Raw genomic sequence first — 22920 nt, 5'->3', positions numbered from 1 at the left:
TTAGGGGCAAAACACATTACATGTTATAAAGACATTAAAGAGAAAAACAAAACAAGGAAAAATCCAGGAGCACTGAGAAAAAGGCTCTAGTCTGAATCTTGTATTTATACATAAACATTTATTTGACTAATTAATTAAAAACATACAGATGAGTAGGGATACACAGCTTAAGTGTCTCATGCAGATTTGTCTGAAAACATACGGAAGAGATTAATGGTGTACTGGGAACAGACTTGCTTTTAAATCAGGAAAACCATCTCAGTAAGCCAAGAAATTATGAACTGACTCTAACAGATCGTCATAAAAGGCGATGCTGAAATATTGGCAATAGCGTGGCATGAGGACTGTACTCTTTTTTTTCTTTGAGAAATATAGTTTGAATATTCAGCCCTCTTCAGAGTAACACTAAGCTGTGAGTTTCCTTATGTTTCTGATGTAATGCCATCTTCGCTCAAAAAAAATCAAAATACCAGTTTGTTCAAGTAGCTTTTCATGGAAATAGCATTTTACACCAAATAAGCTTTTACAACAAAGCAAACTAGCCAGCAGAAAGAAAAAGTGGTATTCTTTACTATACACTTATTATAAAGCTTTAAAAAAAGTCTTAATCAAAATAATAGGGATGCACTAGCATAACACTATCATTAATTTTCTTATTTTCATTTTTATTTATGTTTGCTTTTTTCCCCAAAAAAAGTTTCCATCGCAACACACGGGCAGTTGGGCAGTAACATTATTGTGACACATTAATCACGATGCATTTGGTATTTTTTATTAATGTTTACTAAATAATAATGGTTGCAGTAACCCCACTGCACGGCTTCTTACAAACAGAAACTTGCCTTAATTGATATTAGGCAAAAAGGGGGAAACCTATATAATAAAAACTTACAAAATTTGAGGTGGTCCATTGCTTGTTCATAATCACTAATGTCCCTTTCCAAAAAAAAATGTAGCCCTAAAACAGCTACAAAACCCACAGTAGTGGGCCCCTACACATATGCAGAACCACAACAGTTTCCCTGGAGTTCCTCAGGGTGAGGGTTTCAGCCAAGGAGTTCTGAGCACCGTGAAGAGGGTTTACCATGTATCAGTTCTTCCCAAAATACATGTGCAATAATGCTGCAAACATGCACACATGCTTATACCTGCAGACGACTGTTTCCCAACCTTTTTTAGACTGAAGGCACCCCTTGATAACTTCTTTGCCTCTTAGAGACACCCCATTTAACAACTAATTTATTTCTTACAATGCTTACCTCCTTGCACCCTGCAGCACCCTTAAAGGGATCTGACATGGCAACAGGGCAGGCAGCAGTGGGCAAGGCTCCTCTGAGAGCATGGCAGGGGTGGTACACAGTTCTCAGTGCTGGCAGGAGCTGCTCAGTGGGGCAGATTAGGAAACCTGGAAGAGGGTCATTACACCTCCTGAAGCTGTCCCTGCAGGAGGTGACGTTGGTACAAAGGCTGGTGCCAGATGAGGGTGGCAAGGGGCAGGACTCTTCTGCACCCTGCTCTGTCTGCCCCCGTGGGAATGAACACAGCCCCTGCCACTGTGGCTGCTCCTCTGGGGACTCAAATGCTGGGCCATTCCCCACAACCCTTCCCATGCTCCTAGAGCTGGTGGGAAGAGCAGGGAAAGGAGCCAGGTTGAAAAAATTCAGCCCCACATCTTCCCACCCACCAGTAGCAGAGAGCACTGCTCAGGGCACATGAGAAGAGTTGGGGGCTGGGCTTTTCAGCACAGCTCCTTCCCCAGCACTTCTCATGCTCCCAGGGCTGGTGGGTAGTGCTGCTGAGACACTGGGGCAGGTGCAGGGTGCCTGGTGCTGGAAGAAGCCAGTGCTTACAGCCTCTTGCAGGGGCCATGGTACCCTGGTTGAGAATCAGTGCTGCAGACCTGCTAAATATAACACAGTGTGGCACAGGTATAACTGCTCATCACCAGAGCAGAATGCTTTATGAAAAGTATCTCTTGTCACTAATTTCATCAGGACATCTTCTCTAACTACATGGACTGATGCCCTCAGTCCCAGAATGAGAAATGTCAATATATGTATTTATTTTTTCTTTTTAACCAACTCCTACAGGGCATGGTATTTGCTTTTGAGGGTAATTTCCGATCCTGCTTCAATACAGTAAGAACACTGGACTTAAATTGTGTAAAAATGAGCTATTGAACAAAACTTTGGTTCATAGTGGCTGGGTCACAGCTGGGTATGAAGTATCTGCACAGTGAAGAGTAAAACACACTATAAATCATGCTTAACTCTAGATTTTGGCATAAAATCAAGAATAGCATATAGCTTTATAGACTTTAAGAGGTTCTGTATAAAACATTAGAAGAAACACTGGTCTACTAAAGTATTCAAGTCCTACTGACAGAGTAAGCTTAAAATAACTAAGAAACTTATGTGCCAGTACAAGTAATTTTGTGTTCAACTTCCGGGAGGGCATGTTTCATCACTCTTTCTAGTATTGGTGCTGCCTGCTTTACTGTACCTGGATGATCTGGGTTCAAGTCTTCTACTGCAATCTGAACCACATCTGCCAAATCCTGTTCTGTCATCATTCAGAATCAGGCAGCGTCCAATCCAATGCCACTGAAGACCCCAAACCAAGTGATCTGTGAAATCATACAACCCTGGAGAACAGAAGCAAGGAGGATGTTAAAATCACACCTAAACACTTTAAATCAGTATTTATTTATTGCTGTATTCATGTTTTTAAAAAGGAAATGGGATGTAAGGGATTAATAATAAAAAACTACATATTTAAGAGGTTGGTTCAAATCCAGTTTCTCTAGTAATGACCAAGAAGTTGTGGCCACCTAATAAATGTTCATTGACATACATGAGATAGGCAAGATAAATCTTGGTCCAGTTGCCACTTGAGAAGTGTCCACACATCACAGAAATAACCTTCCCAACTGACATTAATTACTACTTTTTGAGGATAAGGATTGAACTCTCCCTATGACTTCTTCAAGTGGTCTCACTGTATGGCCTCAGATAAATCAGTAAGGATTGTACCACCTCTGTATATACCGCACTGCAGCAGCAGGTAAAGAGAGTCCCTGCCTTCCCCAATTTAAGGCTAAACACAGAAAGCTTCATTTCATTTTAAACCGAATTTTAATTAAAAGTTTTATTTTTTAAGTGGAAAAAAGCACACACGTTAATAAGCAAAAAATGAAGCATAATGTCTTTTAGCCTGAGCAACAGGTTTCTAAACTGCAAGCTTATTTGAACAGCTTGCAAAGTATCTTTTAAAAAAGTAAATTACTATTGTTATTAGTACACAAAAATACCACCCAAATTGGGACCCCAGTTGGTTATGCACCGTATAGATGTATATAAAGATAACATGCCAGCAAATGTGACTCCTAACCATCTTGGTAAACACTCAGTGAGATTAGGGAGCTTCTCTACTGCTAATTACAGCTAGATTTAAACCAAAATTCAATTTTTACTTTCTTGGCTCCAACGTCCGCCTGGTGTTTCCATAGCTAAGCTCACTGAAGCTTAATTCTATTTCCAGCACGCCGTGCTTCTTCTAGAGCCAACCATATCTCACTCCTGCTCCTATGGAATTCGCTGTCAGGGGCATTTAGCAACTGCATTAAAAGAAACCACAAACACTAAGTTGAATTTAAATCATGGCAGCCATGCATATTTGTGTTTTCCCACACTTTGAGAAGGATGGACAATGCATGCCAGGAGACCAGTCTTTTTTTTTTTTTTTTTTTTTAATACCTGAAGCAAAGGATACTAATGGGATAATTTGAGGTTTACCAATGGAAGCAGTAAGTTATCCCTTCACATTGGCACTGAATCAACTAGAAATATGTATAAATATTTTCCTCTTTCTTCCGCTTGAATGTGGGACAGCAGCTAAATCAGGCAGGTGGAACGCAACTTTAAAAAGTCTGATGCAGCGTTACCAAAGACTTCTCAGACTGGCCTCAGCAGGAGCTGGTCATTGTGAAAGCCCTATCAATGTCTTCCAAATGAGGACACCACACAGTATCAGAGATATTTATTCAGAAGGATGTTGCTGCCAGTATTGAGTCACTTGAAATTCTGATCATGGTGAAAACTGTTGGGACTGCACAGCCCGTGGCAAGGTGCCCAAGAAAACTCCGCTAGATTAGCGCATGTGGTTGCCATTTTGGCAAATTAGATTTGCCATTTCTCAGAAGTCTTGGGAACCGGCCAGTCTTAACATAATAAAACAGCTGTGCTAGAATTACTGTTTCATAATGTCACTAACTGCAAGTACTATTAAACCCTGCCCTAAACTTGAAGTGAGGTCTCTTCCAATGCACGCTTTAGAAAAAGGGACAAGCTACATGAAACTGTAACCTAAAAAGTCCAACCTATTTACAGTGCTAGACTTCACATGGTTCATTTTAGCCTTGTCCAGCAGCAGCGCTCTAGTTGCAAATATGTTGGCATATTGTAAATTGTTTTCAAGGGATCTGTAACACATTTGTTTAAATTCACTGTTTGCTGCTATGATGCACATAGTTGCTCTTCCAAAATCCATCTGTTATAACAAAATTATTTATATTGGTTAAGCCCTTGTTTAGCACAAATAAAAAAAAAAATTCCCCTTCATGATCTCTTTTCTCCAACTCCAACCTCTTGTGTAGCGTGCCAGGTAAGTAATGTCCTACCTTTAAAAAGGGATATTCACAAAGATCCCACTTTTTGCTAGCCAGGCCACAAGCCTTTTAACAATAAATTAATAAAGTAAGAAATAGCTACAATGTGGAAACTGATGGTTATCATGCATACACAATAATGCTTCTTCATAACATGATCATCAGTTTTCACTTTTTAAACATATTGTACTATAATGTCAATAAACATCTCTTTTATGGAATGGCCAAAATCAGCACCAGACATGTTATTTTTATGTTGCCAAGAAGCATAGCCAAATACACATCAGTTGCTACCAGGCTCAGGAAGAACATCTATCAAGAGCAAAAACGAAAATTGATACACTTGTACATGCTAGATACATGGGTTACGGAGGTGTTGTAGCAACTGCTTTAAGTTGACTTGAGACTAAGTGGGAATAAAATCCCTTTCTTTTCCATTTAACTTTTCAGTGTAGGCTGGAATAGTTTAGCATGGGTCCAGCTTGTTCAAAATGAAGCTCAAGGTAAAACCTCATTGAACTTTGACAGGAAGTGCCTTAGGCCAATGCTCAGGAGTTTTGGAAATCAGATCTTTGGTCTAAAATACAGTTGTCCAACAACTAAGCAGCTGGAGGCCAAACGCCCTGTGGGCTACTCCAGTGGGAACTGCACCCCAATGTGCCACGCCAGGGAAGGGCACAGGTCCCCTGGCCACATGTGTCATAGATGCCTCCCTCCCCGACAATAATGTACCCATGCCCATGGGGGGAGCTGCAGCTGGGCAAGATCCCAGGGGCCAAAACACATAATTCCTTGCAGACTGCATGCAGCCAGTTGGACAGTACTGGTCTACAAGTTTGCCACAACTGCTCTTCAATGAAGAGCAGAATTTTCTTAATAATTGTTTTAGTATTTACCAGGTTTTCTAAAGGAAGCATTTAAAAACATGATGCTTTTTTCAAAAATGTTGCCGCTTTCCCAAGCCCTGAAAATTCCTTTAAAATTCCAAGCCCCGTACACATCCCCTCTGCTGATACCCGAGAGGCCATTTTTCAAAAACATTAACAATGAAACATGTAAAAACAGGAACTGAAGCTTTTTCTCCATGTCAGGATTAATTTACACAAAGATTAGCAGACAGAAGGTTGAGGTTAGGTTAGATGATCTGATGATCACTTTTGGCAGCTCAGATCTATTAAGCTATCTATTTTTGGACTTTTTATTTATTTCATCCTGAGCTACACTCTGCACATAGACTGGGCAGAACAAGGCGACAGACTTGGCAGCAGAGAGTAAGAGGACACAGATGCGCAGGAGACAACATGCAATGCTTTGGAAAATCAAGGTGTTTTATGAAAAAAATGCAGGTGGCCTGGTAACCCAGGACTGCACACAGGCTTGTACAACAGCTGGGAAAGAGTGAAGATCTGGGCAGCCCTCTAGCATGAGCCAAGTACATAAATGGTTCCCAAAGGCACTAACTACTCTTTGGGTGGACTGGGATGTCATGACAATGCAACACGGAAAGTTTTGCCATAGATGCAAGGCAAATTTTCAGAAGTGCTTCAGTGCAACAAGATTCATACAGGACTTGAATTAGACTTAAGTGTTAACGGCTCTTACGTGTTTTACAAAATTTGATCCCTAGTGGTCCCATGAAATGGTCCTGCTTTGACCAGGGGGTTGGACTAAATGACTTCCTGAGATCCCTTTTTTAACCCTGATTTTCTCTGATTCTTTCATGCACAGCCTGTTTCCTCCACTCAGCTCCCCTCCTCATATACCTGCTCTCCACTACTTTTCAAATTCCTCCACTACAGTCAGCTTTTAAATATTGACAGAGATAATGATTGATATTTTCCAGATGCAAAGGCCTATGCTGATCAAGTCTGATTTGCTCAAAGAATTTGCACCCATCTTTGTCAAACATAGAAAAATTAAAATTAAAAAAGGATGAAGGGGAACAGAGGCTGTGAAAGAGTAGTAACAGATCTGCTTCAAACAAACAAGTATTCAAAACACACTTGCTTCTCTACAGTAACAAAACATCTCAAAAAATAGCAAGACCTCTTGAAATAATGATCACCTATTCATAACAGGAGCTATTAGAAACATGAGACTCACTGATCTATAATTTAGAAAACATTTAAAAAATTGCTAGTCTTCCCAGAAGCACTTCAGACATAAGCCCATCAAAATGATTAATCACAGAGATATACTACATCCCTTGTCTTCCAAGATCCCAAGGAAAATCTCTTTTCAAACTGAGAAAATGGCCCTGGAATCTGAGTGGGAACAGTTATGAATATGTAGGAGGATCAAAAGACGGTAGTAAACTAAGGACTAAAACCTCTAACAGTCAATAATCTTACTTGATGAGACAAACTGTGTAAATAAAATTAATTTCCTTTCCAGTCAATTACAAACATTTAAATTTTGCATCAACCAGCTTTCCATTATCCTGGATCTGGTTTTGAAGAAACAAAGAAAGGGTGTTAAAGAGTTCATCGTATTTAGATAATCACTTGCCTGACAAAATTAGGTTACAGGTATGCTCAGAAAAATTAAATCTGAAGTGATGCAGTCTGCAGACAAAACGTGAGAAAATAACACAAGTTAAGAGCGGATGGAGCTTTACTACACGCAGACTACCCTACAAGAGGAGTCCATGTCCACTCTATACAACAGTAAGTGTGAATTCCAGCAGTTTAGCTCAGGAGTGCTCAACTCCCAGCCTGGAGAGCCACCTAGTCTGGCCTACAGGCTTGCCCGGGAGAGTCTGGAAATTTTGCGATGGGGGAGCAGCAGCAATTAACAACATCACTGCTCCTCTGCTGCCAAATTTCAAGCCCTAGAGAGCTGGATGGGCTCACCCCATGCAGAGGGATCGGGTTCTAGTCCTACGCAGCAGATCAGGTCCAATGCAGCCACACAAGACCAGCCCACCCCAGGCAGCTGCATCAGGCCCTGGCTGCACCAGCACCATGCTCCAGATCAGGCCCACAGACTGGATCCTACCCATGGGTGGACAGCACTGATATAACTCACAGAATGGAGAAAACAGTTATCTCCTACTAATCGTGGGTAAGAGCAGGCCCACGGACAGTTATTATGGAGAAACTAATGCTCATCTCTTAAATCTCTATAGTGTGTTCACTGCCCTGTGAATGTAAAGTGAGAAGAGCCAGGGGTTTTATTGGCAGTATCTTTCATGGCATCAACTGTATAATTGAGAGATGTTTTGAGTACAAAGTGTGTTGCTTCACGTCACTCTGAATTCCAAATGAATGAGTTAAACTGCATTAAAAGCCTATGTGGATACTTTTGTTTAGACTTCCAAGTGGCCACAGCTTGCTCACTTCAGTTCACTTGGGAGTGAACTAAACAGCATAGGGATAACTGAATCCAAATCAATTCTTAAAGTGTCTTAGTCACACTGCACTAAAACTTTAATTCTGAATAAGGGTGTCCACACAAAGTGACCTTCATATAATTTAGCTTACTTCACTTCCAAAGTGAATTATGGTAAACAAGTTATGGTCACTTAATTCTGAATGAGTGTTTTCAGACAGTGCTTAAACAAACCATAACTAATCCACTTTAAGAGTTCATTTGGATTCATTGACCTGCATGCCACTATGATGACAAACCCATGGTAGTTTCAAAATGCCTGACCATCTGCTACCATATGGTGACATATCTCAAACGGTCCTCTAGAGATCTCACATGCAGAAAGCAGGTAGAAAATTCCTGATAGACGACCTCTAGACAAAATCTAGCTGATACAGGAAGGAGTGTTAGCAGTTCTGCATAGAAGACTTTCTTCCTTGTTTTATTCCCCATTACTCTGTTATTCAGTCTGATCTCCCACCTGAGTTCCCAATTCCGATACTTCCTGTTGTTAGTACTTGACCTCCCCGCAAAGGATTAAGCAAGGAAAAAAGAAAATTCCTTTTCCTTCTTTACATGGAAAAACTGTGTTTGTGTAGAATTTTTTTAAATAAAAGGAACTTAATGCAACATAGTGTTAGTCCCGTGATGAATAGAACAAATGTCTAAAACTGTAGTGTGCATGTGTTCATCTGTGGGCAACATTAAGCAGTCCAAACCACTGAACATTTATGGCTGCAATAGCACTCTGCTACGAGGGCTGGCTAAGTAGCAGCTCCTGGAAATAGATTAAGAACTGGAACAAAGACCAGTGGTGGTTATTTGACAACAGACAGGATTAAAAATTGTAAATGCATTTCCCAATCCCCCAGCCCCAGTTGTTGCTGCAAATGCAAGGTCTCATCTGCAGTTTTAATTCTCTGTGTGGTTTCTTTCAGTGCTTCTGCTGCTCTTACTAGTTGCTTTTCTGCTTATTCTAAGATGGTCCTGCAAAAAATAAACAAACAACACCTCTTGTGTTGCAATGTTCTGCCTATGACTGTGCGATAAGTATCGGAGCTTTCTAACTAGTATACATGTGCATTAAAGCAAAATGAAAGATAAAGGACACACGATGTTATCTGTTTGTTCACCACCATATGTTTTGCTTCAGTGTTTCCTGCAAATCTGTATGCAAAACTTAAAGCTGGGTGAATGGGCATTCCTATTGTGGAATGAGAATTAAGATTAATCTGCTTTAAACATGGCTTAAACTACTTTGAGAAATAAAACAAAACAAAAAAACTCATTACAACCTATGACTGTCTACACATCACGTTAGACTGGAATAACCCATGAATAGACAAACTCTTAGGAGGTTGTTTTGTTTGTTTGCAAAAAACACACTATCCTCCAGATACAATTTCAAGTGATGCTTCCCTTAAAGGAGTGAAAAACATGTCAGCAGTTGGCCTTCAATTCAGATTTCACCTCCCATTCACTTGCTTAGAGATTACTGCAGTGTGCTGCAACTGGATGTAAACTTTAAGGAAAAATAGGAAAGCTGCTGAATATAACTGTATTTATTTATAAACTAGAATTTAACTGAAGTCATGAAGATTGATCTGCATGAAATGTTAATGAAAAAATACAAAACCTAGACTGGAGGCTTCTGAGTAGCCTTATGCTCTGCAAAAAGCCAAGGATTGTTAATAATAAATACTAATGATGTCGATATTTAGAAGTAATTTTATTTTCTTGATTCCCACTCTTCATTTCAACATAGTGATCTATTTATAAGTCAGGGTTTTTTTCTTTCCCTTTTCATTTTTAATTTGTGTATTTGCCATAAATTGTTTCTCAAAGCTGAGAAGGTCAACTTACTGGGAAGATTTTTCTTCTCTCTATACATACCTGATATTCTCAGACTGCAATTAACTAGGAAAAGCAAAACTGGTGATTGGAGAAAGTGTGCAGAGACTGAAAAGAGAGTAGTACTGGTCTGGCTTTCTATGAATATTTAAGTAAGCATGCTTTTCACCTGAAAGCATATATTCATATCAAGTTAGAACTAAAAGCTCTATTCCAGTAAAGGCTGGAACCCTAAAAAAGCACAACAATATCACAGGTAAAGCTGACTTTGTTTCCTCTCCATGATGTTGCTTTAAAAATACAAATATATTATAGATATATAGATAGATATAGCTATATAGTTATATATAGGTTAAAATATGTTGATCACATGATCTCTTTCCTTTTGCTTTTATTTAGCATTTTATGTACTAAAATCTGTCCAACAAAGTGTATAGTCAAAAGCCACTAAAAAGTTCTACTAATGCACAAAAACCATAAACAAAACTAAATTTTATTTCTAAAATTAACAGGCAAGGGTGAATAGGGTGCTTTAAAAACATATCCAGAGAGTTTCAAGAGGTGAAGTGTCTACATCAGAAGTTTCTATTCTAAAAATTTTCATGACTGATGTTCTTCATACTACCCTGCTGTTACAAACCCCACTACATGCTTAAATTATCTGTAAGAGGAGGAAATTAGTTTTAATTCCCCCCAAGATCAAAAGTATGACATTTTTCTTCCCCAGTCTTCAAAGTCTTCGAATTCCATATTTTTAAAAGGATAATAAATCCAATGAGGAAGTGATCAAAAACACATTTCTCAATACATTTAATTTCTGCTGCAAATGTTTTCCTCCTTCTGGACTCACTGGCTGCCAATCAGCTCCTTTTTTATTGGCTGGACATCCAACAAGGCTGCTAGTAATTATGGCCTCAATCTTGCAGGCTTAAGGCTTATCCATACTTGAATGAGTTCACCAATATAGTTGTACTACTAGACCTACAGGTAAACCTTCCCAGACAACAGGCTATTTATGCATCAAAGTGCATGATCCCCATGTGGCCAGTTGCATTCAGAGATAAAGTGTCTTTTATATAGAGTAGTTCAATCATAGAAAATGAGGGTTGAAGGGACCTCAGGAGGTCACATCTAGTCCACCCCCCTGCTCAAATCAGGACCAGCTCAATGGGCATTGTCTACCTGGGTTTTAAAACCCTCCAAGGATGGAGATTTCACAACCTCTTCAGGGAACCTGCTCCAATGCTCAGTGCTTCACCACCCTCCTTGTAAGGACATTTTTTCCTAATACCCAATTTAAACCTCCCTTGCTGCAACTTGTGCCCATTGCTCCTTGTTCTGTCATCTGCTCCCACTGAGAACAGTCCTGCTCCCTCAGCCTCGCCTCGTAAGTCATGTCCCCCAGACCATTTTTGTTGCTCTCCACTGGACTCTCTCCAACTTGTCCATATCCTTTTTTTCAGGGGGAGGGGAGGGGGCAAAACTGGATACTGGATACAATACTCCAGATGTGGCCTCACCAGTGCAGAATAGAGGGGAAGAATCACTTCCCTCAATCTACTGGCAACACACCTACCAATGCAGCCCTTAGCCATTAGCCTTCTTGGCAACAAGGGCACACTGCTGGCTCATATCCATGTCATTGTTCACTGTAACGCCCAAGTCCTTTTCTGCAGAGCTGCTGCTTAGCCATCAGTCTCCAGGCTGTAGGGTGCAGGGGATTCTTCCGTGCCGAGTGCAGGACTTTGCACTTGTCCCTGCAGAATACCATGAGATTTTATAACCTTCATTTGAAGGGAAAGCACCAGCACAGAAAAAGGATTGAACTACAATATAAAGGGTACTTTATTTCTGAATAAGACATCCATCTGCAGAGGGATTTAACAAGCATTCACTCCGCATCTTAACTTTCCTGAGAGCTTGCCTGTACAGTAGAACAGAAATAGCCCAGAAAATGTATTTAGTACCAACTCCCTGGTAGAGACATTTACTCCACAACAAGAGTGCAATTCAATTTAGTCTACTTTAGAAGCCCATTTGGGGTAACCTTAACTTCAATCAGGCCCTTGGTATGGAACAAGAACATCCACAAGAAGAACTTTGCAGAATAGTTAGTGCACCTTAAAAATCACACCTTACTTCATCAAAGCTTCCCTGCAACAATAAGTCTTCAGCATCTTGATGTAGGCAATCCCTCTGAGTAATCTGAAATTCCTACAAGCATCTGGGCATATGGAGTTAAGCATGTAGGACAGCATCTGCAGGATCAGGCCCTATCAATCCTCTGTTCCAAATCTTGCCTCTCTGACTTGTAAAAACTTTTAAAAGCCCAAAGCCCTGGCTCTCTCTCTAGAACAGTCACTCCAATTGGCAGCTGTACCCAAGTCTTCCTACACCACTCAATAATTCCTTAACAAAAATATTTAATTGTGTGTGTCACAATATTGTAACATTCATTAATGAGAAAACACCATAATAAAAAGCAGGCCTTTAACAGTGTTTAAGGTCAATGCACTGTAAATATAACAACTGCCAAGCCTCCTCCTACAGACTTTATGTTTCAACATGTTGAAACTACAACTTGATGTAACACAAAACCTCAAGAATTTGAACCAAGTCAGATTGCACACTGCATTTACTACTGCAAGGAAACAGCAAAGATAAAACACACACTAAAATTTGTAACCTGCTAGTTAAGCTTCTACCCTTCCTTTCCCCTTTCTACCTTAAAAATGGCAAATAGCTACACTGTGTGTTTGTGCTATAAATCCTATATTTAAACCACACCAGTGATACTACCATAAAATCTACTATTACTATTTAACAATAAAAGCTACTACAACATGCAGAATTATTAAAAAGTAATTTTAATCAGATACCAGGAAGCTGTTAGTTCCCAGACTGTAGCACAATGACTTAACTTTTATTTATATCATAAAAAGATGTCCGGTAGCAACAGAACTCTGCTGTGTATAAAATGCTAAGAAATTAGAAGGTAGATGATCTTTAGGTTTTCCTATACAGAATAAAAAATATACATGTGATAAAAATGCCCTTGAAAAATCGCGATGGCAAAAAGCCAGGTGTCACAATACATGACTGTTCGCAACAAGATTATTTTATTTAATGTGCTATTCTTCAGGCACCGGTTGTGGATGCAGGCTAAAAGTCAACTGTAATAACCCAAAGGTGTTGATCTATTTACCCTTCAGGACTGAGCTACTACCAAATCACTGACACCATACATTGTATTAAAAAAAAATGACTCAAATAATAGGAGTCTAGATGATAGCAATACATTACTAAAACCAAATTATAGGAATCAGGCTTCAAGACATTGACCTCCACTGGCATAAATGTGAAGGCACAAGACAGGCTCAAAAAGAAAAGAAGGTAGAATACATTCATCTCACAGATAACACCGTGCTTAGATGCTGCCCTGGAGGTTCCTGTTCAAATCCCTAAAATAGACAGCAGCAGCAGGAAGGGTTGCCTTAGGAGAAAAGCATCTTGAGAATTTCTTCGGAAGTGCAAGTCTGGGAAGGAAAGTGTTTATTCCAGTTTAAACCCATAACCAGCTGAGCAATCAGACACCCTTGTGAAAGCTGCCACAGTTCTCTGCTGGTTCAATGTCCTGCTTCTCTTCACAGCGTTTCCCATTTTGCATGCTGCCTGGTACGCGTCTATTTTAGTCATCTTTTCCTTTATTTCCTTTCTAATGCACTATTTTCCTCTCTGAACCCACCATTAGGAGTAAGACCACACAGCAAAATGAAGGGGTGACTGTAGGAGAGGACAACACATTTGTGCCAACTAGATGAAGCTAGCACGAAAAACAGCACCGAAGAGAGAAATGCAGGTTCTGGCACTGGCTAGCAGCTAAATTACAATACTACTGGGGACCTGGGTGACTATCCTCATTGTAACACATGCTAAATTCTGCATGGCAATGTCTTCACTATTGCTATCCAGACCAGGTAAAGCTAGCATAGGTATAGTAGCGTAACTTAAAATCAGACCTTGGTTTTGCTGAAGAAACATACTATAGGGGTATCACTGGAGAGCATCCATGCTTGTCTATGTTTGATTTAATAAAGAAAAATCACTTAAATGATTTGTCTGCCGTACCAAATGTTAGGGTGTTCAAACGTGTGTGAAGACTCAGCTGAATGGCAATGCTAACTTTTTGCCAGTTACAACACATTACAGCTAGCTATAGCTTATGACAAACAAGATGCAACTGTTTTATTCGTTTATATTGCTGGGCCTGTGGCTATACTTTTTCCCCCACTTGTACAGCAGGTTTAAGGTATTGTCTATACACTTTTAAATATATCAGAAGGAGTTGGCAATACAATGCCTCTCCTTCAGTGTGGATGCTGGTATAAGCAGGAAAATACACTATGCTAGTTTAAGTACCTTTCTGTTGGTTGAATTGCAACCCTACGGAGGATTGTACTTGTATAGCTATTCTGATAAAAACAGGATCCCACCCCCATCCAACACAGGTATAACAGCATAAAAAAAAGCTGTGTATAGAACAGACCTAAGTTCTCAGGGAAACAGGTACTGCATAGAGTTTTCAAACCTTGGATTAAGACAGTGATTCTCAACTGTCAGCACAAATTAAATTCACACCTCCACATATATGGTGAAACTAGTCAGTATATGAACCCTGTATTTTAACTAACTCAGGCTCAGGTTTCTATAATAAGTCAAAGCAAATATGTTTTTTTAAAAAGCCCCAACAAACCCCTTGGCATCCTTTCCGAGAGCTAAGGCAATGCACGGAAACATGGCAGAGTCACATACTTCCAGGGCTTCCAACTAGCAGGTGGAGAGTCTTTAATAATACCAACTCCTAATTTCTTTAAATACTGGGTTATGCAAGGATTTTACTGTAGTCTGATAAACAGAAAGAAGAAACCTCAGGAACTAACGCCAGTATATTTTATCTTTCATTCCAAGTATACTAAAGCATTTTGCTACCTGAAAGGACATTCTGGGTTAACAACAGTGGCTGCTTATTTTTCATAGCTTCGTATAAGTGATCAAAAGGAGGCTAGCATCCCAGTGGTTATTTCTTATCAGCAATCCTGTTGTGGCAATGTTCGAGTGGAGTGGAAAGCTGGGTGTACCAACAACAGGGGGCCGGGGGAAGGAAGATTAACCGTACCTTATAGGGCTCGCCACGTGAACTGAAGTACTCGTATAAAAGAATGTTCGTGGCAAGGAAAAAGTCCAAGATTTAAAAAACACTACTCAGATACTAATTTGTCTGCTATTCAGAAATGTGTTTGTGCACCCTGGTCAAAGAACAACCTGTCTGCGAGTTCAGCCTGGACAACGTTTAATTCAGTCACCCAAGCTATTTAGACTACTTCTATAAACACATAAGAGAATGATATTTCTAACACAATACAGGAGATGGTCACCCCCTGAGAATAACTATGTATAGACCTAAACCAATGTGAAGGATGCAATTTGAAGAGTATGTTTGTGGATATTTTTTAACCCATTTTTATTGGCACTAAAAAAAATGCCAGTTAGCTTGCAAGGGTTTCCATTACTCCATTACTAACATACTCTCATTCCACTCAATGAAAATCATTGATGCTTCTTGTGTTCAGGGAAGGGATATACTGTTTTAACACACACGGAACAGTTGAAAGCCCACGTCCAAAAGATGCTTCAGTGCTTTTGCCAGGAATGCCAGAATGGAATCTAGAGAGACAGCATCTCACTTATTACAAGGAGTTCACAATATAAACATTGAAAACTATCCTGCTGTGCTTTCATACATTCCCAACAAAATAATGTTCCCATGATATAAAAGAGAAAGTTACTTTTCTTTAATTTTGTTGTGATAATAAGCAGAAAGAAACTGTCAGGATACAAGTATAGTTAAGCCCAAATTCTGTACCATATTGTTGCCAGCCAGATCATCTGACAAAGGGGATCTTCTTGCTTAACAGTGATGAGTTGGGTGAATGAACAGATAAACCAAGCAAAACTTTGCTCAACAGCTGTGATATTGCGTCATGTAAATAAGTTACACAGGAGCCAAAATTATGAATTTTGTATTTGTGAATGTTTTGTCTATGTAGTGTCCATGGGTGGTTCTCAAAGCACTTGAAAATGTTAGGATTAAACATATAACAGCTAGGTGACACAGGTAAGAGACGCTTCACCCATTAATGGAAATTTAACAGCTCTTCAGTGACAGGGGAGGAGCAACCCACACCAAGAAGCTAGGCTTGCCTTTTCATCAATGAGCTTTACGTTAGACGGCTTGTGTATAGGCGTTTTCTTGCTTTAAATGCTAATTTTTCTCAAGTAGGATAATACTTGTATGTTAAGAAGGCTGTTTGGTCATTACAGACATCTAGTCATGCTCACAAAAGAAAGAGAGACCAGTGCCCAAACTCAGTTTGATCAGCAGAGTAACAATAGCTGATAAAAAGTATTGTGGCTCAAGCCCAGGCCCAGGACTAAGATATTGTGACATTCATTCCCAAAATGTTGCATGAAGCCTCACACTTAACTGGGACAGCTCTGGAAGAGCAGAAAGGGAACAGAGGGAGGTGCAACCAGCCTCATAATTGTGACAGTACCACTTAGACTGATAAGGATTTCACTGTTACAATTCACCATCTAATACAGTCGTCAGCATAAGTATAAAAAGGCAATTGCAGTTCAGCGACCCAGCAGAGTAAAACCAAATTTAAAGAAATATTTTAAAAAATACATTTATTCATTTAAGCTTCAGATGCATAGCTGGGCATTTTCATGTGAACATGGTCTGAGGAGTATACATAAGTTCAGGATTTAATAGCAGCCTTGACTTTCTGAAAATGGGATCTCAAGCACATATTTAAAATTTCCAGTTCGCTTTTGTACTACCTAAGGATCTAAAAACCTGCATCTCTGATGTTAACTGACATGCTTAAAGTGGAAACCTCACTTTATTAATTTTAAATAGCCATCAGAAATGGCAAAAAAGCAGATTGCAATATAAGCCGCACAGTGGTTTAATAACTGAATCTCACTAGAAAAGTAACTGTGTTAAGTCAAGTACAAACCCATAGCTGGCAACACAACCCCCCAAAAGTATAGCCCTTAAAACAAATTCAAGAGAATCTTCGGGAAAAGATATTCACTACAGTAACTATTTATATAGTACTTACTAAAGTTCTTGTTGAACAGTCAAACTGAGCTTCTATCCATACCTAGTCCCAAATGAATTACATTTGTAAGCTCAGTCTGTGGGGTAAGGTCATACCAGTTGCTCTTTCAATTATTCCATTCTTATGAAGCCCCTGGATTTCTAAAAAGTTGAGTGGGTGCTTAAGAATGGTACTGAGATCTTGTTACCTTACTCTATTTTCTTCTGAGTGTCTACAATTACCTGGAAGTGTTACAAATTAGCTGATTTCTCTTAGCCAAAAATGACCGTAAATATGAATGGTCCTGCAGCAGATAATTTATCCAAATGAAGAAACTTTAGACAAACTGCCACACTTTTCATTACCTTTAGCTGAATCTTCTTGATTTCCACTATCCACCTCACCCAATGTCAGCATGACAATTTAAGGATTTAAAATAAAAATAAATCTCTACATTTTAAAAATTACAGTTGACATCTTAATAACAAAAGATTGAGCATACAGGAAAATAATGAATATCAAGTCTGTATCTTTATCTGGTTCTACCGAATACAGTAACCTAAGTACGACCCAATGTCTTTCACAGAACATGGATGGAAATCTCCATGTAGCTTCCTCCCCGAAGAGGTCCCCAACACTGTTTCCTGTGCAGGAGAACCGGACAGGTTTTGAGCCTTAGTGGGAAAGGCTGCTCAGTCTGCTCACAAATCTGATGGATACCATGGCATTCACATGATGACCTTATGATCAACTCTTCACCAGCTCTTGCTTCAGCCAGGTCTACTTCAAGAGAGCCACATTATCAGGAACCTCACTTATCCTTCGCCAACATTTATTCCAAACCTACAGAGAAGTAACCAGAAGGAAAGGAAGGATGGAGTCATGGACGCAAGCTAGGACCTTTCCACATGGAAAGGGGTAAATGGATGAGTGCTGAGAAAATGCATTTGGCCAAGAGCAAACTGGTCCACACTGAAAATCCTAAGTTTGCACCAAGAAAGTAATAAAGACTGCTAATGCAAATTTCACCTTAGTTTACAAATTAATGAACACTGCTATTTAATGTATTTGGAAGTTGCTTTGATGCAAGCTTCACATGAAAAATTGATATTAACTGCAGCTTAAATACTAGAACTGGTTAAAGAGATAATTCATATGTTTTATAGGGACATTATTGAGTGTTACTGAAAAAAAAATTCTTGTTTGGTTTTTCATCAGAAAACTGAAACTGTAATAAACTGGATTTATTTTTTAGTAGATGGGGCAGTTTTACTTGATATTGATATCTGTGATATGATTCTGATATTACTTAGACAAATTATTAAAATTAGCAATTAAAACTATTCAAAAAGTTCTAACACACAGGGCTCTATTCACTGCCTATTTAGAGATATAGTACATCACATAAGTGCATAATTCCCCTCGCTGGAACAGTACCAGTCCAGATCCACTGTCTGGTTCTTGCAGTGAAACAAACATTAGCTATCTGCATATTGGGTGACTGCATAAATTGCTTAAAAGTGCAACATCCTTTACCCTGTTGTCTATTTTTCACATAACTGCATTCCAGCTAACTACACAGAAAGGGAGAAGGGGCAAAAGCTGTCACAAGCCTTGAAAATGAAAGGAGTTAGTCAGTTTTGGAAGCACACTGCTGACAGCCCTATAAACAATGCTCATTAACTGTACAACACTGCAAATGGTGTGGTATTGTTTCCAGCCCTTAAATCCACTAGCCCCCTTCACTTTCAAGGTTTCAGATAATATATTTCAAGGCTGATACTAACAGCTCTCTATACTTAATGAACATTATTTTCCATTAAGTCGGGATAAACACAAGGCCTTTTTCCAGTTTTAAGACCAGATATACTGTATCACTAAAACTGGCTCTCTTCTTTCATTCCCAGATTGCAACTGTGTCCAGAAATATATCCCATCATCTGACCGACCCCTGTACCTCCCACCCCACACACCTCATAAAGGTTATTTGTGCCTGTATTTCCCCTTTGTAGCTCAAAGGATAGCAGTTTCCACTCCAAAGACTATGGTGAAACTTTAGCTAGTGCTAAGTGTTGTAATCACCAGTCACCATCAACACAGGTGATTCACAAGTAATTCACATCACACACATCTTTTTATAAAGTCTCAAGACCAAATACTACAAGGGTCAGCATCATCTCTAGCCCACCGTTCACACACTATCCAGTGGGGAACAAGCTTTTTGGCAGGCATGCTACAAGTTAGCCCCACACCTTCCCCAAGCATCACTTCATTCCCTTATCCCGCCCCCCGCCAGATCTGCTGCACTGCTGTTTCCTCCCTGATCTGCCGCTCGTCTCCTCCCCCATCTGCCACATGCAGAGGCTGCCTGTGCCACTTCTGGCACGCATGCTGCTGGCTGGCCACCCCTGCTAAACTGAATACTTTGTTCAGGGTCAGGCTGAAAAGTAGGAAAGGCAGAACTTTTAATGACTAGCACTATTATCCAGGGAGAAGTTCTCTACCTGAATTTCATCTGCTCTGGGAAGCCCTATAAAATATACCACTTAATTCTGGCCTTCCACAACCAGACCCAAAACCCTACGCTTTTAGCCTGTATGCTAAATTTTAATGTCATTCTGGTAAAGTTGCATTGTTATGGTCACATGGGAGAGTTTTGTCTTACAAAAACCTTGCTCATTTTTAACTCAGGGAAATATCACCCCACAGCCATGATGCCCAACGTAAGTACTACAAATATATATTGCCTCAAAACTGCCTTATTTGTGCCAGAAAAGCAGGCTTAGAGCATAGAGGGCCATAACATTCACATTTCAGGTGCCTCGAAGCGCCATAAAAAGTGAACAGCCACACCACAACATACAGCCCCTGCATATCAGCCTTGTAACTGGGAGGAACCTATTGTACAGTCCTGATGTACTCCAAATGAGAAACGCTTCAGATTAAAGGCAGGATTTGAAATATTTCCTCTGTCCATCTGTTTATATTGTAAGTAGACATTTCCCATTAAAAAAAAAAATGTATAGGGACTAGAGATTAGGATGTATTTACACTCCAAAAGGAAAGACGGGAAATATTTATGCAATACGACTTACTTAAAAAAATTTACAAGATGCATCTCAAGATGCTTCCAGGACAGAAATATGTCCTTATATTCTTCCTAGCATGTGCACTTTTTAAGCTTCTGTATGTTGCTACAGTTTTATGACTTAACAGTCAAACCAAGTTGAACCTCATAGACTCCAATAAGCTAATTTAGAAAAAGGGCAGCCGCCAAAATGTATATGCGGTGAACTAAGTTGATTGCTCATTTCCCGATAAGAAAAGGGAAACTAAAAAGTGAGAGCAAGACATTTATCTTGTGTAAATGACCATTTCTGACTGCTAAAAGGGAGCTTCACTGTTTAAAATTATCAGGCCTTCAAAAACAAATGTTATTCTCCTATTAAATTAGATGGATAAAATTGACACTAAATTCTACCTGAGGATAAATTCTAAGAATAAATGAAGAGCAATGTATTACCACAAAGACACTAAATAATCAAGTTCTTCACCACAGGCTGAATTTACATCATTTTCCTAGTGTGATTTTTTTTGGGGGGGGAAGGGAGGGGGCTTACATCACATGTTAAGCTTATTTAAAAAATAAGAGGTCTAAGTCCTAAAAGTTCATGCACTAACTAATCTGTCAATGGGTACATGAACCAACCCATCAAGTGTTGTGTTATTTTGATTTTCTCATCTTGTTTTACACTTCTACAAATCTGCATGACTGACACAAAAGTGTTTGTTTTTTAGATAGTTTCATTATTTCACAATTAAGGAAAAGTAACTTGAGCTAAAAACACACAGTTTTTACACTACATTTCACAGGCAGGAATTATAGAGGGTGCCCTCTCCAGTGAATGCTTGTCAACATGAGTTATTTGTTTATGGGCTCACAATACAGTGTAAAGTAAAATAATTTTAAGACACTGTGCACTTTGACTGATGCTTTTAGATGCTGTGGTGCCAGACTGAGTTAAAAAATTAAAGGTAGCATTTTTCAAAACCTCAGAGAGACCCTTCTTTTAATTCAAAGACACTGTGCCCTATATTTTATTTCTATTTTAAAAAGGAAATAAGGATAAGTGTTCACTGTTTTAAATCAATATGTAAACCAAAAAGAAAGGATTTCAGTAGTTAGAAATCATAAGTACCATAATGCAGACCAAGAGAAAGTAAATCGACAAAAATAAGATTTTATTGGAAACACAAAAGTTTAGCATGCATAACATAACTACTACATAATGAAAGTGTCCAGCCAGCAGTTCTGCGTACAATCCAGCTACATGTTCCCCATTGGCTGGCTAGCTGGTTTATAATAAGTCTTTCTGCAGCACCCTGAAACAAGCAGATTTTTTGGATTTTGTTTTTTTTTTTTTATTTGTGGGTTTTTTTGTGGGGGGGGGTTTTGAGTGTGCCTCCATTCCCACCGACAAGGGATGATCTTCTTTTAAAAATCAAATGACTGCTGTAACTGAGAGACGTATCCTTAAGTATGCATTTTAACAATGGCAGGGATTCCAAACCTAATTTCTACTTCAGTGAAAAATACAAGACCATGGAAATGCTGATAAAATGAAAATGCAGATGTTCTGTGAATCCATCTCATTTGTCATGGGCAAGTGTTACTCAGCTTGAAAAGTTTGGAGAAAATAATTATTATAATAAGGGTCAGAGACAACCTACATGATGCCAATACAAGTCACTGCAAATGTGACTTACATAGTTGAACCATACACCCACTAAATGATCGCAGCAGAATCAGAACACCGACAGGATGCTTTTTTGGTATGTGTGCATATACATACATACCCCCCATGCACACACTCCTTGTATGTGCTTCTGAAACACTTTACTGATGTCCATGAAACATGCTTTAGGCTAAAATAATTAAAAATTATTTAAAAAAATAAATTAAAAAATAATTTAGCAGAATATAAACTGGTGGAATACTGGTGCTAAACATCTCAGACAGTGAATTAGCATCCATTGGATTTCTGCAGCACTGAGTGTTAATAACAGTATTGCTTGTTTAAGAATCCTTAACATTTTAGGTCTGCATTGCAGCCACCCGATGAGTTTAACATTCCTGGATCCAGATATTAAAAGGCTGTTACTGTTATTATAAATCAGAAATCAGGACGAACAGCCACAAATTATGCCCACTCCTGGAAACAGAAAGGATGTTCCCATTCATCAAAACTGGATTCAACCTTTTAACTGCCCTAAACATTTATCATGTCATTCTTCTTGATGTGCAGTTCAGCATATTACCCAAGTCTGAGCAGAATTCTGGCCAAGGCAAGGCCTGGCATCCTTACTGAAGTTCACCGTAACATCTCAGGAACAATTAAGAATTGTTCATTCTGTTATATCTTACAGGGCATTCATTTAATATGCAGTGAAATAAATTCATGGTGTGAACAGAAACTATTAAAAGTACACAACTGGAAACACAAGCATTCAGGGCTTAAAGACAAATCTCAATTACTATACACGCACCCGCTAATAGATTTGTGATTTCACAGGACATTTTACACAGCAAATGCTTCTCTCCCCCCCTCCCCACTTTACTGCATATGAGACTAACAGAAATATGGGAAATGAATATATGTAAAAATGTAGACATCTACCTATCCAGCTCACTCTCTCTATAGATCTCTAGGTAGATGTTGGTAGATGTCTAAGTGGATGAAGGTAGATGTCTAAGCAGATAGCTAAGTGGTAGATGTCTAAGTGGATGTCTAGGTAGATATCTAAGTACATATCCAAGTGGATGAAGGTAGATGTCTAAGTGGATGTAGACAGATTTCTAGGCAGATG

At 39.2% G+C, this 22920-nt stretch overlaps 1 protein-coding gene across 3 annotated transcripts in view; it reads right to left on the bottom strand.

Annotated features, from left to right (window-relative positions):
- The window catches only part of BANP (BTG3 associated nuclear protein), a 213492-nt gene that overhangs the window by 189555 nt on the left and 1017 nt on the right, over nt 1–22920 (bottom strand). For all 3 annotated transcript variants that reach the window (XM_019536007.1, XM_019536008.1, XM_019536009.1), the window contains exon 2: nt 2503–2644. In XM_019536007.1, the coding sequence (XP_019391552.1) occupies nt 2503–2572 (70 nt within the window). In that variant the 5' untranslated portion in view covers nt 2573–2644. The remainder of the gene's footprint in view (nt 1–2502; nt 2645–22920) is intronic.

Source organism: Crocodylus porosus, unplaced genomic scaffold (genome assembly GCF_001723895.1).
Source record: "Crocodylus porosus isolate Cpor-Errol unplaced genomic scaffold, CroPor_comp1, whole genome shotgun sequence".
Classification (NCBI taxonomy): domain Eukaryota; kingdom Metazoa; phylum Chordata; order Crocodylia; family Crocodylidae; genus Crocodylus; species Crocodylus porosus.
Note: the sequence above shows the minus strand (reverse complement) of the source record. Positions and strands in the feature narration are given on the sequence as shown.